General features: G+C 33.7%; 1 protein-coding gene across 5 annotated transcripts in view; it reads right to left on the bottom strand.

Annotated features, from left to right (window-relative positions):
- LOC113514192 (uncharacterized) overlaps nucleotides 1–27130 on the bottom strand; it is a 106943-nt gene that overhangs the window by 14008 nt on the left and 65805 nt on the right. For 4 of the 5 annotated variants that reach the window (XM_031909502.2, XM_052893718.1, XM_052893725.1 and 1 more), the window contains exon 2: nucleotides 507–548. In XM_031909502.2, coding sequence (XP_031765362.2) covers nucleotides 507–546 — 40 coding nt within the window. In that variant the 5' untranslated portion in view covers nucleotides 547–548. Of the gene's footprint in view, nucleotides 1–506; nucleotides 549–14341; nucleotides 16459–27130 lie in introns of those variants that run through there. The other variant, XM_052893703.1, reaches the window with a different exon arrangement.

Raw genomic sequence — 27130 nt, 5'->3', positions numbered from 1 at the left:
AGTGTGTCCTGTAATGTCCATGGTACTGCTCATGTCTATGGGCGACGGTTACCACTTTCCATCAGGTGAGCCGTCAGCTTGTTTGGCATTCTATATTGCATTAAAAAAATATATTAATGTTTATATAGTCCGATTAAGGTTTGCAGAGAAGAAAGATTAATCTATTTGTAAGTAGGACAGAACAACATTTGCCAAGTCATCTAGAGGGGATGGATAGTTAGTCAAGGGGATTAACGGGCCCATTACTTGCAATATTCCCCCCGTCTAGTAAATATCACTACGCGGTTTTCTTTTGTAGCCATCTTGGTTGATTTTTGGTGAAATTAATCTGACTTCATCCTCATATGTTATGCTTCCCTAGTACCTCATCTGTATAAATTAATAGCACACGCGATGTTACCATATTTCCACCTATTAAAAAAATAACGCCGGGTAAAACGTTCGTTCCCTGTGGTCAACTGAAAATGACGGTGATGATGATGATGATGATGATGATATATACTTACATCGCTGATTTTCCCTTGGCTGCAATAACGATTGGAGCATATCTGTAACAAAGTCGTATCGTTTATTAATATTAGCTTCGAAAAAAATATATAACATTTCAAAAATTACATCGGCTTCCTGACTCTCAAATAATAAAAAAAAAAGCGAAGAAAATATTGTAATTAAAAAACCAGGTCAGGCTTTTTGTTGTGTGGTTTTATTTCAAGTTTTCCTTTTGTACGCTCTCATATAATTTATTTTTTAATTAAATTAATAAGGGCGAATTTGTTTAACATGTTGTCAACGATGATTTATAGATCCAAGACGTGGTCTTACACTGCTAATCGTATGTGGAAGCTCCAAGTTTATTTATTTATATACACATATAACAAACATTAAATATAATACAATATCAATTAATGCACAAGTCTATTAAAGGTATTCACAGCATTTAATTTAACATAACTAACTGTATTATTTAATAAGCCGTGTAAAAGGATATACTCTGAGATTTTCTATATAAAAGAATCTGTAATGAGAACATCTGCAGACGAAACAGAGTGACCGATACAGCCCGAATAAAAGCAATCTAAAGAGACAATAATTCGAAGAATCGTCAATTGATGGAGCATAAAATTACTCGAATGGCGACCATTCGATCTTATTATCGTTTTAATAAAGGCCCAGAAGGTAAAGAATATCAATAGAAGGTCTATAAATGTATAAAAGGAAAATTATTAAATAATACACGGTGATGCCGCGTGACCTACATCCGTCGTCAAAATGGCGGCGTGGTAATACGACGACATGGCGACACTTAAGATGAAGTACTTCCTTTATATATTTTAGGTGTTTATATTGCTTTGGTTAACATCAACATTGCAGACTTGCGATCCGGTTCGGCTTTGTTTTGAAATTACATTATTTATAATTATAGTAGATTTCGAAAATAATATTTAGATTTCATTAGATGTAAGAATTTTTAAAATCGGTTAAATAGTTTATTTTATTGTACACAAAAAATTACAAATATATAATTTTTATATTATTTATATATTTATTATTATATTTATATTAAATAAATTGATGTACAAAGGGCGAGCTTAACTCTGTAAGAGTTCTCTTCCAGCAAACCCTGAGTGGAAAAGAGTATGAAATATATATTCTTTATTGCACTTGTATAGTACATTACTGCAGCGGCCAGCAACTGAGACATTGATGGACGAACGCACAAATGTGGGCTGAGGTGTAGCCGAAGCACACATACGTGAGTCCATCAATGCCTATTTGTGGCCAAGGCTTGTATAGTACTTTTCTCAAACAATGCGCGGAAATCAAAAACACAATTTTACTTTTTAAATTCAATGACGAATAAAGAACAATAATAATTTTTGACGCGCCATAATGTCCCCTGGTTTTTTTTTTCAATAAACAGCTTTCTATTTGCAAGCCAGTTCGAAATTTAAATAAAACCTTGTATTAGTTACCTCCTCAGTAGCCATGTTTCGAAGTTAAAGGTCATTCCATTTTTAAATTACAGGACAGATATGAGTTTACATAGTAATTTATTTGGCCGCAAAACACGACAGATATGGATTTTCATACAACTTTTGCCGGCCGCTGTCCGCATGTATCTTGGCCAGTACGGCAATTTTGATTTATCTCGAAGAAGATTGTCAAAATAATGCTCACATTTCCAAGCATGTTTGAGAAAAATTACATTGTTAATGCATTTGTAAATGTTGTAAGCAAGGGAGGACTTATCTCTCACAGAGATCTCTTCCAGTCAACTCAATACAGTGAGAAACCATGTCGTTAGCGGGCAGCTGAAGTGCTACAACTTTGAATATTTAAATAGTAGTTTTTGAGTTTAGCCACTACAAACAAACAAATCTTTCCTCTTTATAATTTTAGTATAGATTAATAATCTGTATATCTGTAGTTTCTATTAGGTCTCCTTACCAGAGTTTTTTATTCGCATGCAGGATGTCGTTTAAGGCAGGAGTGATACAGGGAACAAAACCTAATTTACTTTCGAAGAGGGAAATTCCACTAATGTTCTGTCTATAAAAGCTGTGTCGCCCTCTAGTGTTAAGAGTTTCTGTTAATAATATATTTATTGCTAGATGATAAGGCAGTAACCTGATGGCGTATAGGAAAGAAGTGGATGAAGTCAGCACAGGACAATATAGCATGGGGTTCTTCAAAAGGGGGGTAAAGAGGTTTCTTCAGGGTCGGCAACGCACGCGTAATACCCCTGGTATTGCAGGTGTTCATAGGATACGGTAACCATCAGGTGGGCTGTATGCTTGTTTGCCAACTTAGTGGTATAAAAAAAAGGACAATTACAAGTGGCGGGACAAGAAGGACATAAGAAGGAAGCGTATGCCCAGCAGTGGGCTAATGTGGACTGAGTAGATCGATCGATAGATTGACGGCCTCTGTGACAGAGTGGTAGACATGTTGCTTTCCGTAAAAAAGGTTCTGGGGTCGATTTCCGGTCGGGCTAATTTAATTAAATTAATTACTTTAATTATTATAAATATAATAATAATTATATTTTATATAATAACTAGCCCCGGCTTCGCACGGATGCACATTACATCACATCACATTAGAAACCTCTAAAATTATCAGTGTTTCTCTACTATATTACGCATGTATTATACATATAAACCTTCCTCTTGAATCACTCTATCTATTAAAAAAACCTCATCAAAATCCATTGCGTAGTTTTAAAGATCTAAGCATACATAGGGACGGATAGACGGGAAGCGACTTTGTTTTATACTATGTAGCGATATAAAATATAATAATTAATTTAAGACTATGTTTCGGTTTGAAGGGTAGAATATGGCAGTGAATTTACGGGGTACAGAGAATGTCAAAAGCAGCCAATGGGGGAGGTCTATGTTTAATAGTGGGCAGTTTTTTTGATGGGTGAAAATGGAATAATAACCCCGCCTGCGCTAACGGGATACGCTGGCGGAGCACCAGTGAAAACAGGCCAATTAGTCCATCATGACGAATTCACAAGGAATTAACCATGATAGTTTCCAGGGAGAACCGCGAGGAGGTCGACCTGGCTGGGTATGTTGCTAGCAATGGGATTCTTAGTCTCCATTACTAACAATCCCTTTCCCCCAATAGTGGGCAGTTAACAACTGATATGATGACCCTGTAATTTTACTATCATAGCCCACCCAAACCGAACACCATGCGAACCATGCGTCGGTAAAAGAATTATCCTGCTCACCTTCGTTTTAAATACAATCCAATTTAGAACTTCGTCCTTTACAAATAGGTTGAAAATAGGTATGAATGAATTCAGAAGGACACGATAAAAATTCATAGCGCAATTTCGTAAATGGAATTATATTAGATGCACGTAACATTTCAGATTTACAATAGCTGCTCTTACAAAAGGTACGGTTGTAAAAAAAGATTGTGTTTGAAGAGCACTGAAATCTAACGATAAAGGACCTAGACTAGAGAGAGTACTGTTAGCAACAAAAGTATAACAATATATATTCTCGCATATGGGGTCAGCTAAGCCGTTGCATGTTGACCCTTTTGTGCTTCTCCCTGCCTTATACCATCATTTCATAGATCCTATGTGTTACTCTAACGATATCCCGCGGTTTAAGATACCTGTAGTCCCCTGGTTCTGGATAAGCCGTTCCCAGTAGATTCATACGTATACTTGCCAACGAATCGCAGTTGCACATCAAGTGTTCCATGGATTCCGATTTCTCACCGCACAGTCTGCACAGCGTGTCCGAAGATAGACCCATCTTGTGTAGTATATGCCTTATTGGCATATATATAAATACATAATAATAAATCATAATTCATATTACGAATTAATCCAATTTTTAACAAATAGTAGCTAGTACGCTATTAATTGTGAACGAAAATCACGTTTTGTGATTTGTTGTAGGTGATATAAATGTATACAAAAATAATAATTTCACAAAATGTTAATGAATTAAATTTTGCTATAATTTTCATGTCTATAAAACAGAGATTCGAGAGTATCGTAAAATACTTGTGGAAAATCCGGAAAATCACAATAAATAAATTACAAAAATTGACGATATTACTTTTTCATCCTATACTTTTTTTGTTTATACCCCTAAGGTGGCAAACAAGCATACGGCCCATCTGATGGTAAGCGGTTACCGTAGCCTATAAAACACCTACAATTCCAGAGGTATTACGCGCGCGTTACCGAAGCTGAAGAAACCTCTTTACCCCCCTTTTGAAGAACCCCATGTTTGAACCTTCTAGTAACATGACAAAATACTACAACACACACACAGTTCAGTAATAAACACATATTGCTAAGTATTTCGTAAAATTTCTAAAATTTTCATTTTCCGAATCGTGCCGCGAGGACGATTCCATAATTAATTGTATAAAGGTTTACAGTTTTTTTTTATTTTATGGGTGAAAATGGTATGGTAACCCCGCCTGCGCTAACGGGATACGCTGGCGGAGCACCAGTGAAGGGTGATAGATGAGAATGAAAACAGTACAGTTAGCCCATCATGATGAATTCATCAAGAATTAACCATGATAGTTTCCAGGGGGAATCGCGAGGAGGTCGACCTGGTTGGGTATATTGCTAGCAATGGGATTTTTAGTCTCCATTACTAATAATCCCTTTCCCCCTAAAGGTTTTCATTGTTTGTCTTTATGTCAATCTAATATTATATCCAGGTATAGAGTTTTAAATAAAAGTCCCAAGTAATATTTAATAATTTATTAATTAATAAGTGTAATAAATTTAATTAAATGAAACACTTGCCTATATGGAATGACGTGTGATTGGAGAAAATTTTAAATTTTGCGAGGGAAAGTAATTAAATTATTTGTCGATTAATTTTAATGATTACATTAATGTTTTATTTATATATATATTTTCGAATTTTAACGTTATATCAAATCGACTTGTACTTTATAAGCATTTAGGAATAAATATTTCATTAGAATACATAGCAAAGTAAGTCGAAATACGTAAAAGCATTTAGGAATAAATGTCTTATTAAAATACATTGTAAATTGAAATACATAAATTACATGATGATATTTTTTTTAGTTAGTTTTATATTTTATAAATGGACATTGCTCTTCTTATTTATTTATTTATATATAATTTATTGTACACATTGACAATACATAAAAATATGACAGAGGTAAGTAAATGTACAAAGGCGAGCTCAACTCTAAAAGAGTTCTCTTCCAGCAACATCCAATGTTTTTAGATATTTTTATAATGAAAAGTAGACATATGTACATACAAGTAGGTATGTCTTTAATTATTATAGTAATTATGACCCGTATCTATTTAAGTTATTACTATGTTAATAAATAAATACATTACACAGCGTGTTACAAAAAGGGTATAGCAATAGGAAAACAAAAACACAAACCCATAAACTTTTGCCATGTTACAGTTCCTAAATTGTTTTCCAATTTCGACCCATGTACATTTGGAGAAAGTTGTTTCATTTCACGAATACTATCGTTGGATTCCGATTCGCTGTACCCTTTTTGTTTTCATCTTTTGTCGTAAGAATAGTTTTGTAAACACAGAGTAATTTAAATGACCAATACAATGTACACAAAACGTTTAATAATTTACTGTATTTATAATAAGTTTACTACTGTAACCTTTTAGAGGAAACAATAAAGATTATCCATCTATTTACAGGTTTTATAACCTAGTTCAGACAAAGATATTTAAACTGATACAAATGTACAAGTGAATTTGTATTTACTTTTACTGTAATTTACAGTGCTGAGTTTGTTACAATCATAAAAAAAAAAAAATAAAAAAAATCTGTCTATTTATCTTATCTATTTTATAAAAGATTATAAATATACTATGTCTGTCGTTTCCGAAAATTGTTTTGATTTCATTCGGAACTTCATAAAATTTCCATATATATATATATATATATATATATATATATATATATATATATGAATATATAAATGTTAAAAATATTATATTAATTTCGACAAATTGTTGTAGTTCGTTATTTTTTGGTTAGGAAATTATTAAATTTCAGTTATGACATTTAGATTAAAAATATAACAATTATTCTTTTTTAAATTCCATAATTTATTTTTACCTGAGAAGTTTTGTCTTACAACATTCTTAGAGGTCTGTTAGGATTTTATGTTATTCTCGCGGGTCCTTTGAGAATGTTACAATGTGAATTCGGTCTAATGTACTATGAAAATAATATTGCAAAATATTACAATTGTTTTTTAAATTTATTATAAATTCATAATTTTAAAGAAGAATCGACAATAGCAGTAATAATAATAATAACTAGGTTGACTGGAAGAAATCCCTTCAAGTAATAAGTCCGTCTGTATACATTTTTGCTATAACATAACCTCTATACTATAAGTGAATGTATAAAAGCATATAAATAAATAAATAATTTATAGTTATCATAAAATTTATTATATGAATGAATGAATGAGTTGCATTATACAATATAAGAAATAAGCAAGGCAATTTACAAACACAACGATACAATTGTATAAGTACAGTAAGGCGGTCTTATTGCTGAGAGCAATCTCTTCAAGACAACCTTAAGGTAATGGACTAATTGTTGTACAAGTAGGTATGATAGTGCTGTATAATTAAAAAAAAAGCATCTTTAGCAAATTAAAACGATATATGAAATTTATATACATATATACACACATTATAATATTCCGTAAGCAATTGTAATATTACTTCTCATAAATTATTAATTACTTTCCCCCAAAATTGTAACACTATAATAAGTACAATTTTTTTTTTTGTAATATTTTCAACTATATTCAATCTGTAATATATAATTGATTAATTCAAAATATTGTTTCTACCTCATTATGTTCCATTACAGAAATAATATTTTTTAAGAAATTCAATTAGTTATTTTTATAAACATTTAAATTCCATGTGTGATAGGGATTTAAAATTGAGTAATTAAATTAATTATTTCAATATACCATATATTGTTGATCTGTCTTCGCTCGAAATAAATTATAATTTAGAATCATTCTGTCCTGTCAATCGTGTTCTACAACATTTAGAATGCTAATGCTGAGTTAATTTAATATATTTTTTTGGAGAAAAGAGACTGTTTTTGTTGTATTTTATTACTGTTTTATTAGGGTATACCTTAATTAAGGTTAACTGGGAAAGAATGCTTCATAGCGTGAAGTCGGCCATTTATAACATGTACTATGTATGATCAATAAAGTTATTATAAATAAATAAATTAATCGATTCATTGTAATGAGGAGTATTTATAGGATATATACTCATATATATGTCTATATATATATATATATATATATATATATATATATATATATATATATATATATATATATAACGGTAATATATACATTATTTATCCCTTTCAGACCTGTTGTATATGTGGATAGTATTAAGTATGTACGGGTGGCTACGTTCACCTTTATAAGTCATTTGACCTTGTCTATTAAACCAGTGTGTAACCGACCTCTGTGTTCACTTATCGCGTACCCAACTTCGCAATATACAATAAGACCCAAGATTTTTTTTCTTTCAGATTAAATATATTTTCGTGTTCTGGAGCCAAGCCATCTTGCCGGCACGCACGAGACTACTGCACCACCTTACCGCTAAAATGATTTCTTATTGGCTGGTTTAGAATCTCATTAACATGTTATTTCAGCTTCGTGCGTAAAAATGAATTGCGCGCGGTTTTAGAATTTTTTAAAGTTACAACTCACGCCCGTATCGTTCTGGTCTGAAAGGGATATACGCTGTGACGCAAAACGCCAAAACGTCCCATGAAGAAGACTTTCGGATGAAATAAAAAAAATTGCCGGAAATGGCAAAACACAGTGAGTTTTTTAATTTCCCGTTATATATTTAAATAAACGTCTGATTAAACAGGTACATACAGATATCATTTTTGCTAATATTTCATTGTATTTCGAACGTGAACTATTTGGAAATAAGTGAACATGGCTAATATTTTATGAATGGAAAAGATTCAAAATTACAATTTGTAGAATATCTGTCAAATGATACAGACCAACAGATAGATAGACAAATGTATTACAATATTGTGCAATATATAAATATATGTTGCACAATATTGTATCTATCTATCTATGTATGTTTATATATTACATAATAAGCCAATACTATTTATGGTTGTATGTGTTTATGAATAATATAAAAGATATAGAGATTTTAAGGTAAAAAACACCATAATCCAAGGAATAATAGCCATGTTTACTGTCGATTTTTGATCAGAGAAATTAATCGCATACGTGTTCTTTTACCAACTGAAATCGTCACATTTTAAAGCATAATTGTTTTATTACAGAGATCGCTTTGTTTGCAGAATGGTCCTGTTATTGAATAACCACCACTTCTTTTCCAGTGGGTTATCTAAAGAGGCGACTAAGGGAGGGCGAGGGATAGGCAGCAGCGTCCCTCTTAAAACATCATCAAAGCCTAACTGCGGTTGCCAATTCGCTTGCCAAGCGTGGTAACTACTGGCAAAACCCCGCAATAGGGGGAGGCCTGTGTTTAGCAGTGGACAGATAGAGGCCGATATGATGATGATGATGATGATGATTATAATTTGCTCATCGTTACGCTCGTATGTTTAAAACTATGTGATGCTTCAGAAACATTGAGATTCATGCTCTGCAAATGTATTTGTACATACTTTATTCGAGACAGCTGTACCTATTATATATTTTGTTAAAGCAATACAATGTGCTTGGAAAGTGTTATAATATTATTTAATATAAAAAACGAGAATATATCTTAATTCATCACCATCAATATTAATGAAATTCAATCAAAGTATAATTTAGGTGTCGTAAACATTAAATGCTAATAATTATGGTAATTTTCAGCGAGTTACACTTTGATAAACTTTTTTAAAAAATAACAGAATTTTCATAGTGCCTCCGATCAAACCGTTTATAACTACTACTCTCCATCCAAAGGTTGCCTGGAAGAGATCGCTTTCAGCGATAAGGCCGCCCATTGTTTTCTCAGTGGGAACTTTTCTTGTAATTGTTTGTATCTATTATAAGTTTGCTATTGTAATCAGTAATCTTTTGTAAGAAGCAATAAAGAATATCTATCTATCTATCTTTTGTAGTTTTGAGTTTTTATGAAAATTTGATAAGAAATAGTATTTTATAAAAGATTTCTTTAGATATTTTAGGTATTTTCTGGTAGCTTTCTGGATACTCAAAGTTAAGTCCGCAGTTGAAAGATCCACCAAAATTGGACACTGTGTGGCACTTGCTGAAAATTACCCCAATACAGAAACAAGAATTCCATTTATATCAATAATTACATTATGTGCATTGCATTAAACTATCAAAGTGTATTGTAAAAATTGCGCAAAAGCGTTATATAAAAATTCACGACACCGAACCAGCACGAAAAAGTTCAAAATCCAACAAACACTTGAGCGACGCACGACACCAAAACGTTAATAAAACATTACATATTACAATAGAGAGATCGTAGGGCTACTTAAAATGATAATTTGTAACTACAGTAATCACAGAAATTGTCAAAAATTCAACTCTGACATTATAGCGCTAAGCAGTAATGCCATCATTACGTTTGATGCCGAGAAATTAATACAAGAAGTTGGGTGTTACGTTTTAATCAAAGCCTTTGTATACATTTGTTTTTATTTGAAAGGATGATAAATAATTATGTAGTTCACCTGATGGTAAGTGGTCACCGCAGCCTATGACACCTACGACACCAGAGGGGTCGCCAATACGTTGCCAGCCTTTTAAAAATGTATAAAGAATTTTCTTCCAAGCCTGCATGATTTATTAGGAATTTCAGCTAAAAAGATATTGTTTTGTATATTGTTCTTATTAAGATTCTTCATATATTTTCTCTTAAATATCCAGTCACCGTCTAGTTATAATTTTATTTTACTAGCGACCCATCCCGGCGTCTCACGGGTGGACATTTTTACATTTTAAAAAGTGGCCATTAAGGCTGCACACGCGACGGAAGCTTAAAAATGGAGTAACTTCTCCCGTTTTCCCAACATTTCCCTTCACTGCTCTGCTCCTATTGATCGTAGCGTGATGAAAAGTATACTATAACCTGCCCAGGAGTATGAAGAATAATTGTACCAAGTTTCGTTAAAATCCATCGAGTAGTTTTTGTTTCTATAACGAACATACAGACAGACAGACAAAAATTATACTGCTTGCATATTTGTCATCAGTATCGATCACTAATCACCCCCTGATAGTTATTTTGGAAATATATTTAATGTACAGAATTGACCTCTCTACAGATTTATTATAAGTATAGATTATAATGATATATGGCTATGAGTCATAGATTAAGAATAGCTACTTTGACATTCTTTTTCTACGCTCAGACTACACGTTTAACTAAGCAAATTGCAGTGAAAACTAATCAAACCTCACATAAACCTCACACAAGAGACTACAGCATGGAGTTCTTCAAAAGGGGGGTAAAGAGGTTTCTTCAGGGTCGGCAACGCGCGCGTAATACCTCTGATATTGCAGGTGTTCATAGGCTACGGTAACCACTTACCATCAGGTGGGCCGTATGCTTGTTTGCCACCTCAGTGGTATAAAAAAAAACCAAATTCACTGCTAGTCTTCTCTTTGGAATTTACAAGAAATTTAATTAGAATTTAATTACAATAATTAGAAGGTAAAACAAAACGATGATGTCCTTCATAGAAATATGGAAATATTAATAAACACAATTGAAATTTCAACCTTAACAAACTTGGACGGTCAAGTAAGGGTCGAGTGTTTGTTTAGAATAAGGGCCAAAGGTGTTCGATAAGAGATATTGCAAAGGCCTTTGTAACCGACAAAGTAAAGAGTACAATTGACAAACTAGCAATGCATGAAGGGACACAGTATACTCTGTTACCTTCCATAGTACAGTTCATGTGTATAGGCGACGGTTACCACTTTCCATCAGGTAAATCGTCAGCTTGTGGGTCATTCTAAGTTACTTAAAAAAATAATTTATTTAGTCTTACATCCGTTTTAAATTAAAATTAATTCTAACAACCTTAAGAGCATGAGAATAACAAATAATTTACACGTACATCGAAAGCTGAGAACTATAAGAATGTACGTATCCAAAGGCTTTGAACATTGAAGGCATTACAATGAAATGTACAAGTTTTGAATGAATACGCGAGACATATTTACACATGACACTTACAGCGATAAATCGAATTACCCTAATAACTAGGTATAAAAGTAGTATAGGCACAAGAAATTTCATAATTAACGTGCATTCACTATGTTATTATGTATTGCGATATTGTGTCTGTTAGTACAATACTATACGAGTATGTTTTTAACTCTATTTTATCATCCCTGTATTAATGTGATGTATTATAATATGTATGATATTAATAATGGTCTGTCTCTAACGTAAAATGATTCCTATTCAATTCACGATAAGTAACAAATTTAGTTATCACGAGCTTTAGATTTTTTCCCCAGATACAGTCTCCCTGAAGATTCTACTTTCCATGTATGTTTAATAAAGGATTGTATTTATTAACTACTTGAATCTGTAGAGTTAAGTTTCATTGTATTATATCTATTACGCCTGTCTTTCATTAGGCTAGGCAGAAGCAATGGAATGCCAAATGCTTCAATTCAAATAGATCTCTTTTATTTCCTTGTTAGAAATGTTTGCCATACATCTATAGAATGTGGAATAGGCAAGATAAGATATATTTATTTAACAAAGTATGTTTGTATTAGCATAGAATTTATCATTGCTTCCTACACTAGGCTGAGCCTGTCCTGTAGGATGCAGTACTACTGTTATTATAGAATTGAATAGAATAAAGAATAGAATGGAATGATTACTAATATCTAATAATACCTAATGGAGAGAATAACAAATTTTTGACCAGTAAACGATATGAGACGGTCAACTGCATGTTTATAACCGACCTGATACACTCGCACTTTGGTTGCTTCATTGTAATGATGTGACCTTACCCTTTTTTACCGAACTTTGGGGGATTACAATTTTAACAGTATACTTACATAGTTTCTAATAGCTCTTAAATTAAATAAGTCTTTTTGCTAGTCTGCCATTAAGTGCTTTTTAATAATTCCCATTGATATCTAACTAAATCTAATGTTAAGACTTTTATCATTGGTCTATTTTAAATTCCATCTAATGTATATCTTTAATAGAGAAGTCCTATTAGTAAAATCATCGAGGACCCTTTCCTTTGTTTGATAAAGGGATGTATGAACGTGTATGTATTATGCAAGTATAAAGTGATCACATTACACAGGGATAATGAAATTGCGAGGTAGATACTACGATATATATAATATAATAGTAATAAATAAATTCTATTAAGATAATAAAATTATAAGAACTCGGATATAAACCGATGTTATACTTAATTGATAAGCAAATATTTAATTTCAATATTTACACTCGTAAGATGTTACCAAAACACTAGTTTATCCCTTATTCATAAAAATGTCTTTCTTTTAAACCTATTTTAGCTATTGAACTATTATGTCTCTTTTGTTTACACAAAATTAGCTAATTTGATAGAAAGTCACACAAAACAGTGTAACAGTTAAAGTAGATTTGTCATAGGTTTTAGTTTTCATGAATAAGGGGGGGTAGTTTGCTAGTGCAAATCGTATCTCTATAGTTATTAGAAGAAAAATAGAAAAAAAATATCTAGTCTGTGCAATTAGAGATTGTGCTTCATTGATGTTATTTAATTATATATATTTTTTTTTCTGTATAACGATGTAAATTTTAAATCAATGTATGTATACTATGTACTCTGTATTGGATGTCCAATAATATGAACTGTAGTGTTAAATTACTATGTTACAATACCACAATGAACCCCAGATATTGTTTGTATCATTAAAATACTGTGTAAGTAATATTCTTACCTTGTTATCTTGATGAATGTAAGAAAGACTCTGTTTTCCGCACTTAGCCTCTCATTTGGGCCGTTGTGCGTCAATATGCGTGTTAACTTGATGAAATGATACATAATAACCAATAAGGCTGACTTAATTATAGTACATCCACAAGCTAGCCCTTTCTAGACATTTACACCATAGAAATACGTGTTAGGAAAATATTGATACGCTTATACTCATATGACTTATCACCACTTTTCATAGACCGAAAACTAGAGTTTCACTAGAGAGACAAAATATTAATATAACAATAATATTTTCCCAACATCACACTACAAATATTATCGACAAAATTGTGCTGTTGCAATATACAATATTTGTGAAAAAGTTTTCTAATAAGGCAATGTTATAGACAGCACTTAGTTATAGTAAGGAGACGAGAGATCAAAATTGAACTAAAGTGATAAACTCACTGATGTATATCTTACGGTGAATTGATATTTATGACGCTTTTAAGGTTAGAAGCTATTTCTTAGGAAGTTATTATGCTGTTTGTCAGATGTCTTATTATTTATTCTGTGGCACTCTAGTTGAAATTTTGTTAAGGATACACAAAATCCTTGTTGCATTTCTTGACCATTATCAATGAGTAAATTTTATTTGAAAAATTTTTGCTTATTTTTAATTTTAATGAGGTGTTATTTATTATGCGAAAGTTGGGTCTCAGCATAATATATATTAACAAAGGAAACATATTTGGATGATATTGAATAATCATGTCCAATATTGATACAAAAATTCCTAAAAATTAAAACCATATAGATAATTAAGTATAAAATGAAATTTATGGAAAAATACCTAATAATTGTTTGCCTATTGTTTAAAAATTCCATACAATTTACACTACTTTGGATTGAGTTTATCACTTTTGTTTCTATAAAAAGATTAAAAGGTAAAAAGTACTAGGAGAGAAGAAATGGAAAGGGAGTAAACTATAAATACACTTGAGCATTGTGAAGCTAAGCTCTCGTTATCGTGTAAGCTTACATTAATATCAATAATTATGTATACATATAATTTGACATCTTCGGCTGGTGTAATAATGGAAATGGTGTCACAGCCACAAATAAATTAATTGGTAATAATAAAAATAAATTTAACAATAAACAAAACGATTGAATATGTAATTCTAAACATGCTTTTAATTTACCATTGTGTTAAAATTACAAAATTGTGTCCACCTTACGTAAAAAATGTGTGTCGATGTAAAAAGTTATTGCCACTTTTGCTTTGGCACGATTCTGATTACAGATTCTTATTTATAAACAAAACATTGGATTGTACGTACATATAAAAGATTACAATTAATAAATCTCATTAAAAAAACTACATTCTACATTACTTGAAAAAGGTATCAAAATAAAACATAAACAGTGATCTAACGTACACATTCAAAATTACAAACAACGTATCAACAAATTAAAAATAAAATAAGTGATAATATCTTATAAAAACGTTAGGACAAGAACAATAATTTATTAACAATCAGTCTCAAGCCAATACACACGGAATGTCGATCGTTATTAATTAAATATACACAACACTGTCCCATTCACAATCGCAATTAGGTCTAAACCGTTTATAAGATTAATTAATAAATTACTTTTGTCACTAGAAATAAAGTTGATTATCAATTAGGCAGAAGCGACACGTTGCAATTGCGAACGAGACATAGAACTTACTGCTAAACACTACGAAAGATTTGGTCCGTCTGTTAAAATATACAAAAGCATTTAAAAACTAAAAACAAAGATCCATTGAAATATCGCCGACGAAGCATCAAAGCTCACTCTTTTGGATAACGATGTAGCAGAACGGTTACACTTATACAAAATTCTCATCAAAGTGACGCTTGATATAGAAATATGTTCATAACAGCAACAGACGTAGAGTTCTGTTCACTTCCAAGATCCATTAGGTATATAAGAGCACGGATGAAGTTACTTCGACAATTCAGTGACTCGAGCTGAACATTATGAATTAATTACAGTACAACGAAGATTGGATTAACCAAGGCTTAGAGAAATATATTCTCTTGGCAAGGATAGAAATCACATATAAGATATTTTTAAAAACGTTGCTTGAAATCAATAAAATGTCGAATTTCAAACAGCTCACATTCTCGACATAATCATGTATCGTCCATCAGACAGTAGCTCCCTCGTGTCAGACGGCGACCCTGGACTCAAACTCGGAGCCACAGACGGTGTAGAATAGGTGTCCTTGTTGAATCGACCGAGTCTCCTGTCGTTCTCTGAAGCTACTGAAATTTCTTCCTCGACAATTTGCTCCAAAGGCGACTCCCTCATAGCGTCACCGTTTAAAGCGAGAGCGTTAACAAAACCGTGCGCTCTTTCCGGGGACGGTTCCGTATAGGTTTCGGTTATCGTCTCCGGCAAGACTTCGGCAGCCCTCGCTCGCCTCGCATTCTTCGTATGCATACCACCTGTCTCTGCATCCCTCTCCAATCTGTGCCCTGAACGTGACCTCGTCAGTTGTCTTTGGACGTAGTCCTCTAACGCCTCCTCCTCACTCTTCGTTAGATATTTGTGGAGCGCAATCAAGAAGATCCCGATCGCTAGCGCGAATAATCCGGAGCAGACCAGTTCATTGAACCAGCTGACTGAGCCGATGCTGCTCCAGGACGTGACGTCATCAGGGAGCCACCCGGATGCAATGAGAAACAGGCCCAGGACAAGGAAAACTACCCCGAGATGGAGCATGCCAACCGAAGAGACGACTTCATTGTCGGAGGTTCTTGTTTTCTTGAAGCGCCGCCTTTCCAAACTGCCGGTGGAGCAGTGGGGGGAGGTGACACCGGATTCGGAGGATTGCAGGGAGTAGCGTCGCTCCCTGGCGCGCTGCTGCTCGGCGCGGCGCTTGCGCTCGCGCCGGATCGCGAGCGCGGAGTGCAGGCCCACCGCGTGCATCCTGCAAGCACGGGCACGGGTGAGTGCTAGGCCGCGGCGCGTCGGAACCGCTCGGGGGCGCTTGCGACACGCCGCGGCGGCGGTGCGCGGCCGCAGGCGCGGGTTGCCGCACGCCTAGCGGAGTGACCGTCGACCCGTGCCCGTGCCGTGCATACAAACTTAGCCGGACATAAGAATAAGGTGTGTTCTGACACTTATCGTGCTGACAAGTAATGTAATATAACATTCTGAAATTACAGAACATTCTCTCGTGAGTTCATTTTAATAAACACAAAATTGTACTTTACAAAAACATACCGAGAATCAAATGTAAGATTTAATTCTCGCATTCAATTTTATTCTAATATGTCAGAATGCACCATTACTGTTATGTTCTTACTATTTCAGAACTAATGTAATAATTTGTTCTAAATACGGTAAGAGTTAAATAATATTTCGAGGGATTATTTATCTGTTTTGCTAGATCTTTAAAAAATATTTATTCTTATTATATTGATTAGGTAATTCTTCTATGAAATCTGCTTAGCGTCTATAAGTGTTATCTACTTGTATATTTAAAACAATATTTTAGACGTGGCATAAACAAACTCCACGGGAAGGGTTTTGTAGTGAAACTGTAAATATACGAGTGGTATGATTAATGCCAGAGGAGTTTCTACTTCGCTTCGTTTTATTAGTTTAATTACTCATCATCAGAAGATCCTTTGATTTGTAAGAAACTATTCTGCCTCTAAACAAGTGGCGGACAAATCTATTGATAAAATTTTGGTTACAGCTCCCGTAATAAGAACAAAACGCGTTGGTTTGTTTAAACGACTATCCCAAGAGGAAGGGATTTTTAGTATTGTGGACTACCAGTCACATTGCTAGCAATATACCCTGTCAGGGTTAACCTCCCCGCGGTGCTCCCTGGAAACCATTGAGCTAAATTCTAAGTGTATTCGATCACGGTGGCCTAACTGACCTGCCTTTTTATTCTCACCTATCATCCCTCAACGGTGCCCCGTCAGCGTATACCGTTAGCGCAGACCTCCATTCTATTAGGCAAGTTACCATTCCATTCTCATCCATTAAAAAAATCACTTGTCGGGTGGGGGAAGGGGGGGGGCAATATATAAAAAATGAAATATCAATCATAGTGGATCAAAAATGAAGATGGTATATTAATGGGATTTAGAGAGATTCAAGCGTAATTTTAATTTGATTTAAAATGGAGTTAAATAAACGTTGTGTTATGTAAACTTTTTTTATAAAAATATTGTCTTAAATAAAACATTATTAATATTTCTTTACGTGGAGTACGTCGTAAATTTCATTATACAGTTATTGCTTTTATTAATGCTATTTTATTACCGGTCAATGAACCCATCTCATTTATGCGAACTTTAATTCATAATGATGTTTTTATTTACGTAACAAATAAAGTCTAATAATAAATTATATATATATATATATATATATATATATATATATATATATATATATATATATATATATATATATATATATATATATATATATATATATATATATAATAGCATTAATAAAAGCAATAACTGTATAATGAAATTTACGACGTACTCCACGTAAAGAAATATTAATAATGTTTTATTTAAGAAAATATTTTTATAAAAAAGTTTACATAACATATATCGTTATAATTTTCCGTATGGTCCCGGCATAGAATGGGCCACCTCTTCCTTTCCCGTGAGTGTCGTAAGCGCCTAATTAAATGGTCGAGGAAGAGGCAGCAGCGTTACTCTGAAAACGTCACTGAAGACTAACAGCGGTTGCCAACCCGCCTGCCATGTGTGCCAACTATTTACAAAGCCCCTCTTTATGGGGAAACCTATGTTCAGGAGTGGCCAGTTAATAGTTGATATGATGATATTTAATAGTTTATTTATTTATATATTTATTTCTCTCACAGAACATATAAACATAATAAAATTTACAGCTACGTAAGGTTACAATTTAAAACAATATTTGTGAGAGACTAGTGTCGGTACTAGGATAACCCGTCTTACAGATAGTAAATCATAAATTTTTACTACTTCCATTTATAGCACACATCCGAAAAGAAACATTACATTTTCTAAATATGACCTTGTCTTGTAATTATTTGTATATTTTTACTAAGTTTACTACTGTAATCTTTTGGGGGGAAAAATAAAGGGAACAACAAACTATCTATGCGATATCTTTTTTTTTTTTATACAACTTAGAATGGGAAACAAGCTGACGGCCCACCTGATGGAAAGTGGTAACCGTCGCCTATAGACAATAACAGTACCATGGACATAACACAGTATACTATTTCGCCCATGGTACCCCCCATGCGTTGCCATTCCTGAGGACTCAGGTGTTATTCCTCTGTACCCAGTAAATTCACGCCATATCCCACCATTCAAACTGAAACACAGCCATGCAGACACAACTGCTTCACGGTTGAAACATGAATGGGACAGAGGTACCTTTATTTTATTTTGCAATTGTTATCTCAATATTGGTCTCATTCCACTTTAGTTATAATTGAAGATGCTATTTTTATATTACAACAAACTTTAATTATATGACAAATCGAAAAGTGTTCTAGACTTTTCTAAAGGTTTTCACGCACACAAAACTTGTAACAATAATATATATGTTTTCTAGTTTATAAAGTTAAAGATATAAAGGTAATATATAGAGAAATATAGTCAAATCGAGAACTTTGACTTGAGGATTGAATTAAGAAATGAAACCCCAATAATACATACAACATTAGCTCATATTCAATACCTATTCATTCGTGTAGTAATTCCCAATTCCAATGAAAAGCGAATCCTGATTCCAAACATTCCCGCATACCCAAATGATCCTTAAGGCGTTAAATTATTCACACAATTCCAGAGTTCTCGCGGGTCACTGGGAACCTGCGCCTTCATTAGGGGCGACCGCAACCAGGGCCGCATTATTCGTTAGGCAGTTTAGAGAACTAGGGGCCCCATTTAGTTATGGGCCCCGAACAACGACAAAAAATTTTCTCAAGATAGTTTATTAAAGAAAAAAATTATTTTAATTATTTGTATCTAACAAACTCTTAAGAAAATATTATTACCTTATATATAATAATAATAATAGTAATATATATTAATTTTACATGACATCCACATATTTCAGTATATTTTGCAAAATGTTTCCAATTATTATATTTAAATTCAAAATTACCTTTATTCAAATAGATAAGTACTTTTAAATCGTAATTTTTTTATGAATGCAGGGTTCGGAAAATTGTTATTTGTTGAAAAGAATCTGCAACAAAATCAACAGTTACTCTTTTAAATTTCTGTTAACATTATGTCTATTTATTCAAATGTCTAAAATTACATAATCGTTAAAAAACCTGTAAATGATCGACTAACACCGTGCACATTTGTCTTTCAAATATATGTGCAATAATATAGTGAAGCTATGTGAACAATCTATCTAATCCATGAAGTGGTTAAATTGAAAATTTTTTTCACCAAAAACAAGATCGAAAAAATTACGAAATAAAAATTTTTTTTCTAGATTCTCATTACGATTGCGTGATACGTATTAGTTGAATTTCTTTTGTAAGATCTTAAAATTCGAAAGTTCAAACTTAAAATTTCTTTTTTTTTTTACTCCAATACAATTATTTTTGTCAAAGATATGTCATTTGAAAAAACGCTAAAATTTTTTTTATATCTTAATATTTTCCAGTAATATCAATGTTTTTTTTTTTGTGAGCGCAACGTGCAATGCCTAATCGGGCCGGATTAACCATGTGGGGCCTCCATATGGTTAATCCGGCCCTGGCCGCAACACAAACGTATGCGCTCAAAGTAATTTACCTTTACGTGCGTTATATGAAAGACGAAAAAGTTGACCTAATTAATGAAAACCGTGTAGGCACGTCAACATTGCTATTAACCTAACCTAATTGAATACATGTTAAGGTATATGTAATTTAATACTTGTTATTGTCGCCTTATATAATACTGGCTGCGTCCACGACTTTGTCCGCGACATGTCGTGGCCAGACCGTAGAATTGACCACTTCATAATGTGGTCGATTATTTCAAGAACTGATTGTATTTCATGATATTATTATTATATATGAACCATTAACTGCTGAACATAGGCTTAACATAAGGGGAGTTTTGCTAGTAGTTGCCACGCTTGGCAGGCGGTTTCTTTTAATGGATGATAATGTAATGGCGCTAGCAGTATACTCTTGTAGGGCACCAGCGAGGGAAGACAGATGAGAACGAAAAGGCAGGTCAGTTAGCTCATCGCGATGAATTCATCTGGATTTCAGCATGATGGTTTCCAGGGGGAACCACGTGGAGGTCGACCTGACAGGGTATATTGATAACAATGGGACTAGTTGTCCAAATTACTAACAATCCCTTCACCTCTGGCAGGTAGTTTGGCAACAGTAGTATGGCGAAGTTATGAAAGGATCGCTGTTGTCCATCCATTCCTCGGCTATTGAATTCCCTTAATTGCCTCTTAGGACGTTTTTGGGGGAAAATGTGACTCAAAATATCAAAAATTTACCTAATAAAGCTAACGTAAAATACTATCGCACAGACAGATAATCTTTCCGTTTATCTGTCCGTGCAAGTTCGGAGCGAATCGCTATTAGTATAAATGGAATAACAAAATAGAAACGATAATGCATTAGCAACAGAAATTTGTGTTAAACCCACACAGATGGCGCGGTAGAAGGGAGCCATTCAGATTTGAGTGGTAGCCAATGAAAGCCCTCATTACTGCTCTCGATGGCCCTTCACATTATCAGCCCACTCATTTTCAAGACGTGGAAAGGGTGACTTTTTCCTTTTATACCAGGAAAGCTAATTCATTTATCATGGTAGATTTACATGTTTGCAAAGGAGTGGCCACTCGAATCTCCTGTGTGATTTTTGAATGAATGAATTAAAACTGTTTACCGTTCTCCTCAAGGAAATGCAAAGCAACCGATGGTGTATCTTTTGACCTATTTATACTAATTATATACGTATTTGCATAAGAAGAAATGAAGCAACCATATGGTTTACACTTTTTACTTTATCATTCCTTTTACGTAATTCCTTGTTCCTAGGGATGCCGTGTTACTTTTTTTTTCTATTGTAGAGCAGTATATGTGTATATTGCACTAACACAGATAAAACCCTGTACTATATTTTTGTTTTATATTTTTAGCTAGGTGTCATATCCAGGTGTCTACCCTCAACAGGTTGACTCGCAGTAGATTGTGCAAGTGGTCTTGGCAACCAGCCAACCGTGCGGACCCCAACGTAGTCATTTTGTATCAATATTCAATTATTTGCCATGATTTTGTTTAAGACATAGAAATATATTGAATAATATTGATAATGATGCCAACATCATGAAACCAATGATATCTCTGTACTAAAACATATCTATATATATATATATATATATATAAAGCAAAAACTTATATATGTAAAGCAAAAACTTTGTACCCCTTTTTACGAAAATTCCGCAGACGGTGGAGTATGAAATTTGGCACGCTTACAGTTTATATTAGAGAAGGAGTGAGACTTTGTACAAAAGTCGATTGCTTGGGTACCTCTGTCCCATCCGTGTTTCTACCGTGAAGCAGTTGTGTTTGCATGGCTGTGTTTCGGTTTGAAGGATGGGATATGGCGTGAATTTACAGGGTACAGAGGAATAACACCTGAGTCCTCAGGAATGGCAACGCATGGAGGGTGGGTATCGTGGGCAAAACAGTATACTCTGTTATGTCCACGGTACTGCTCACGTCTATAGGCGACGGTTACCATTTTCCATCAGGTGGGCCGTCAGCTTGTTTGCCATTCTAAGTTGTATAAAAAAAAGGAGTGCAAAATACTAATATTTTTTTTTAAATTATGCATAAAAGATACATTAAATCAATAAAAAAAAATATATTTACTAATCTATTTGACACGCACACACGCATATTATACTCTTTTGTTTATTGTTAAAGTCTGTTATTAAATTGAGAATAAATTAATATTGTTTGTCTTTAGTGTTACTTTTTTTTTTTTTGATGGGTGAAAATGGTATGGTAACCCCTCCTGCGCTAACGGTATACGCTGGCGGAGCACCAGTGAAGGGTGATAGATGAGAATGAAAACAGGCCAGTTAGCCCATCATGATGAATTCATCAGGAATTAACCATGATAGTTTCCAGGGGGAGACCGCGAGGAGGTCGACCTGGTTGGGTATATTGCTAGCAATGGGATTCTCAGTCTCCATTACTAACAATCCCTTTCCCCCCTCTATAGTGTTACTGAATGTCAAACATAACCATAATAAATTCATTTATTACAATACTTGTATATGTTATGGTCGAATTTCGACCACTGGCCGACCACTAGTTATAAAATAAATGACTTATATGGTCATAATAACAATAATCCATGTATTTGTACGGTGTATTAATGTGAAGTGTATAATTAGCGACAGACGTGACATATATATGTATATGAATATATGTATATGTATATTTATTGTATTTTTTTCGTCTTCTGATTGTAATGACTGTTTATTAATTTAATTAATATTTTTTTTATGCAGACATGTTATATGTGAGGTGTATAATTGGAGAAAGGCGTGATAAATATGTATAAATATATATAATTATTGTATCTTTTCGTTTTCTGATTTTAATGCCTGTTTTTTAAATTAATCAATATTTTTTTTATGTAAACACGTTATCCCTGAGGTAGTAATTATATTTTTAAAATGACGTATTATTAGAATCTGTAACAAATCTATATATATATATATATATATATATATATATATATATATATATATATATATTTAACTCTTTATTGGACCAAAAACATAAAAATAAACAATGACATATAAACAATTCAACTGAATACAGTAGCGTGAAGTATAGATCGAAATATATATAGAAAGGTACAAAGGCGGTCTTATCGCTAGGGCAAACTATATGAATTTATTTTAGTTGATTGTTATTAAAATAAATTGTATTCGTTTTTCGTATAGATATTCGAATACAAATATATACGTACGTACCAGAGGGAGACTTTGTACAAAAGTCGATTGCTTGGGTACCTCTGTCCCATTCGTGTTTCAACTGTGAGGCATTGCTGTGTTTCGGTTTGAAGGGTGGAATATGGCGTGAATTTACTGGGTACAGAGGAATAACATCTGAGTCCTTAGGAATGACAACGCATGGGGGGTATCATGGGCGAAACAGTATACTCTGTTATGCCCATAGTACTGCTCATGTCTATAGGCGACGGTTACCACTTTCCATCAGGTGGGCCGTCAGCTTGTGTGCCATTCTAAGTTGTATAAAAAAAAACGTTGTTACACTACTTTCACTAACGAACCAATAATGTATGTTCAATAATAAAGATTTAAAGTTATCGCTGGAATAAATGACCTACTGACATATATTACTCTGTGGAGAGTGATAGAGTAACCCGTTTCCGCAGAAAAGGGTCGTGAACCTTAATCCGTCATGTAGATTCATTGCACACATGGATTTGTGGTTAGTTCCGTCTACTAGCAACGTAATAGGATCCATTTTGTATAACCCGCCGAATTTAATAGGACTCACGCGGCCAGTGTGTAATATTGACTGACTAGTACATTCTTTATAAGCGCGTTATATGCATCTCAGTATGTTTTGAGTAAAACAGTTTTTTATTTATAATATGGTACTTAGCATTAGCCCAAGAGTCCGTGACGGCTTGAACTTCATTATCTTATAAAAACTGAAAGTTTTTCTGCGCATTTCCCTAATACAGATAAGAACAGTCAAGGAGTTTGTAAAGATCATCGTGGCTTTATATTCCATAACTTTATATTGCATAATAGTCCCACACGATGGCCCGTATGCAAAAGCTTCAAACTACTCAGTGGGCTATGGAGAGAGCTCTACCGGTACTCGGAGTTTCTTAACGTTCTAAAATCCGAAACGAAGATATTCGCAAAAGAACCAAAGTAACCGACATAGCACGAACGATAAACAAGCTGAAGTGGCAATGGGCTGGTCACATAGCTCAAAGAACCGACAACCGGTGGGGAAGAAAGGTTCTTGAGTCGCTACCTCGTACGGGCAAACCCAGTGCACTGCTCCCACTAGATGGAATGACGACCTCAAATGCATTGCAGGGAGTCAGTGGATGTAGATGGCTCAGGACCGTTCTTTATAACGGTCTATGGAGAAGGCCTATGTCCAGCAGTGGACAGATAATGCCTGAAATGATGATGATAATGATATTACATTTTTTAATATTTCACTTATTTATTTATTACCACAGTTATATTGCATATTATAATCTTACAAGCATTACAAAATACATAACACAATACGCACCTTGTCAGGCATAGCAACCCGGGGAAAGGGGCAGACATTATATTAGTTTATCCTTTGCATACTCGTTAATAGAATAATAGGTTTTTAACATACTAGTTGTTACCGAATAGGTAACAACTGCGAGTAGCCTCATATCTCAGTTGCATATTACTCCGACTTACAGACCGCAAAGATCACGGGTTCGAATCTGGCAGTCGTCAAAAATTTTATTGTCATTTTACATTTGCGCCTAACTCTCCAGTTATGGTAAACACTGAAAAGAAACTAAATTATTTCAAGTGACGACAGTAGGCACGATTCCTGCCACATTGCATTCTAATAAGATTGCTAAAATGCAAGTATGCTGAGTATTATATTCACCATAAGACTAGTCGACGATTGCCTTTGACTACACTCTTACGGATAGTAGTCGTGAGTATATTTATATTTTTTATTTATCATTTATGTAAGTACGTATCTATATAATATAATACAATTTTATCTTTGGCTGTTAAATTACAACAAACACAGGTTACACTCTGGGTTTGTTGTACTCGTACGCATCCCTGTAGCCTAACTTCAGGCTGCAGCTGAAAATCAGTGTATTGTTTTTAAGCAAAACTACCACTGAGCTGTAGCCTATTTGGGTCACTGCGACACGCACGGCGAAAACATATTTTCGTATTTTATCTTTTGTTTTATATTTAAAAAAAAAGTGTAAATAAATTGATTGTATAAACTCAATAAAAGTTAATTTACGTGTATCATAAATGGTTCAAATAAAGTGTTTATCTATCTATCTATCTATTTATTTAAGTAACATTACGTCGACGTTTTCGAATCCGTCGACACGACACGGAATCCGGCAAATCAATTTTTCCCTGAGACGACTCAGTATATATGAGGATTCCCCCATGGGAATGGAGGATATGTGAAAGTTTTTTATCGGAGTAAATCGAATTATGTCAGTTTCGAGGTATCTCATAAATATGGAAGTTTACGAAGGCGATCCGATGTTCAGAATTTGAAACGCAGAGATCATGCCCTAGCTAGATATTAACAGATGGGATCGCATGGGACTTTATTATATCGTTACAAGCGTTCATAACTCTTGCTTATATCTATTAATTTCCATAAAAACAAGATGTATATATATATATATATATATATATATATTATTTTTGCACCATATATATAATGCTTTATGTACAGATCCTATACGTTCTCCTTTCAGGTTCTTAAGGTTGACTGGAAAAAAATCCCTACAAGGGATAAGTCCGCCTGTATACATTTTTGTTATAACCAATATTTACAAGTAAATGTATATAAATAAAGCATATAAGAAAATAAACTTGATACCTTTCGATTAAGTTCTATTAGAACAAATCACATTAATTATATTTTTTGTTTTATTTGTACATCATAAACAATCAATTACGTTAACTAACACGTGACGGATGGAATTACCAGAGGGAAACTTTGTACAAAAGTCGTTTGCTTAGGCACCTCTGTCCTATTCGTGTTTCTACCGTAAAGCAGTTATGTTTCGGTTTGAAGGGTGGGATATGGCGTAAATTTACAGGATATAGAGGAATAACACCTGAGTCCTTAGGAATGGCAACGCATGGGCGGTATTATGGGCGAAACAGTATACTCTGTTATGTCCATGGTATTGCTCATGTTTATAGGCGACGGTCACCACTTTCCATCAGGTGGGCCGTCAGCTTGTTTGCCATTCCAAGTTGTATAAAAAAATTACACAATCCCACTACGATCGCGTGGAAAGGTCACGACGATCTCGCAATTTCGTGACACGAAAATCTCTATTGATTCGGTACTGGAAACATAAATAGACAGTGGGAACACCTCTACACCGTGGTGTCGGCAGTAAAGGAAATAAATCCATTACTTTTGATGGATGTGAAAAATGGATCTGTTTTTTCTGCCTTTGTTTCGTTTTTATATATAATGTACAGGTTGTTCATGTTGACGCTGATGTCAAGAAACAAATATTCTTTTATTCAAATCAACTTAAATCTTAACTTAAACATTTTTAATCGTAATTTTTTTATGATTCTATTGCTCATTTGTAATACAATGTTAGCTGAGCAGCTTATTCTGCGCAAGATACTCAGGTGCTGCTTTTTAAACCGACTTCATTTTTTTGCAACTTTATGATTTAACTAAAATGGAAAATTTATTTTTATCTGACCTTTTAGATAAATCGAAATTTTCCATTGTACTTTCAAAGTGTTATTTTTAAATCAATATAACTGATTTTGCCACGATAGAAGCCATTGTTTTTTTTTTAAGG

Source organism: Galleria mellonella, unplaced genomic scaffold, assembly GCF_026898425.1.
Source record: "Galleria mellonella isolate WM207_F2 unplaced genomic scaffold, CSIRO_AGI_GalMel_v1 utg116, whole genome shotgun sequence".
Classification (NCBI taxonomy): Eukaryota; Metazoa; Arthropoda; class Insecta; order Lepidoptera; family Pyralidae; genus Galleria; species Galleria mellonella.
The sequence above is the reverse complement of the archived record's forward strand: the minus strand, read 5'-3'. Positions and strand labels throughout refer to the sequence as shown.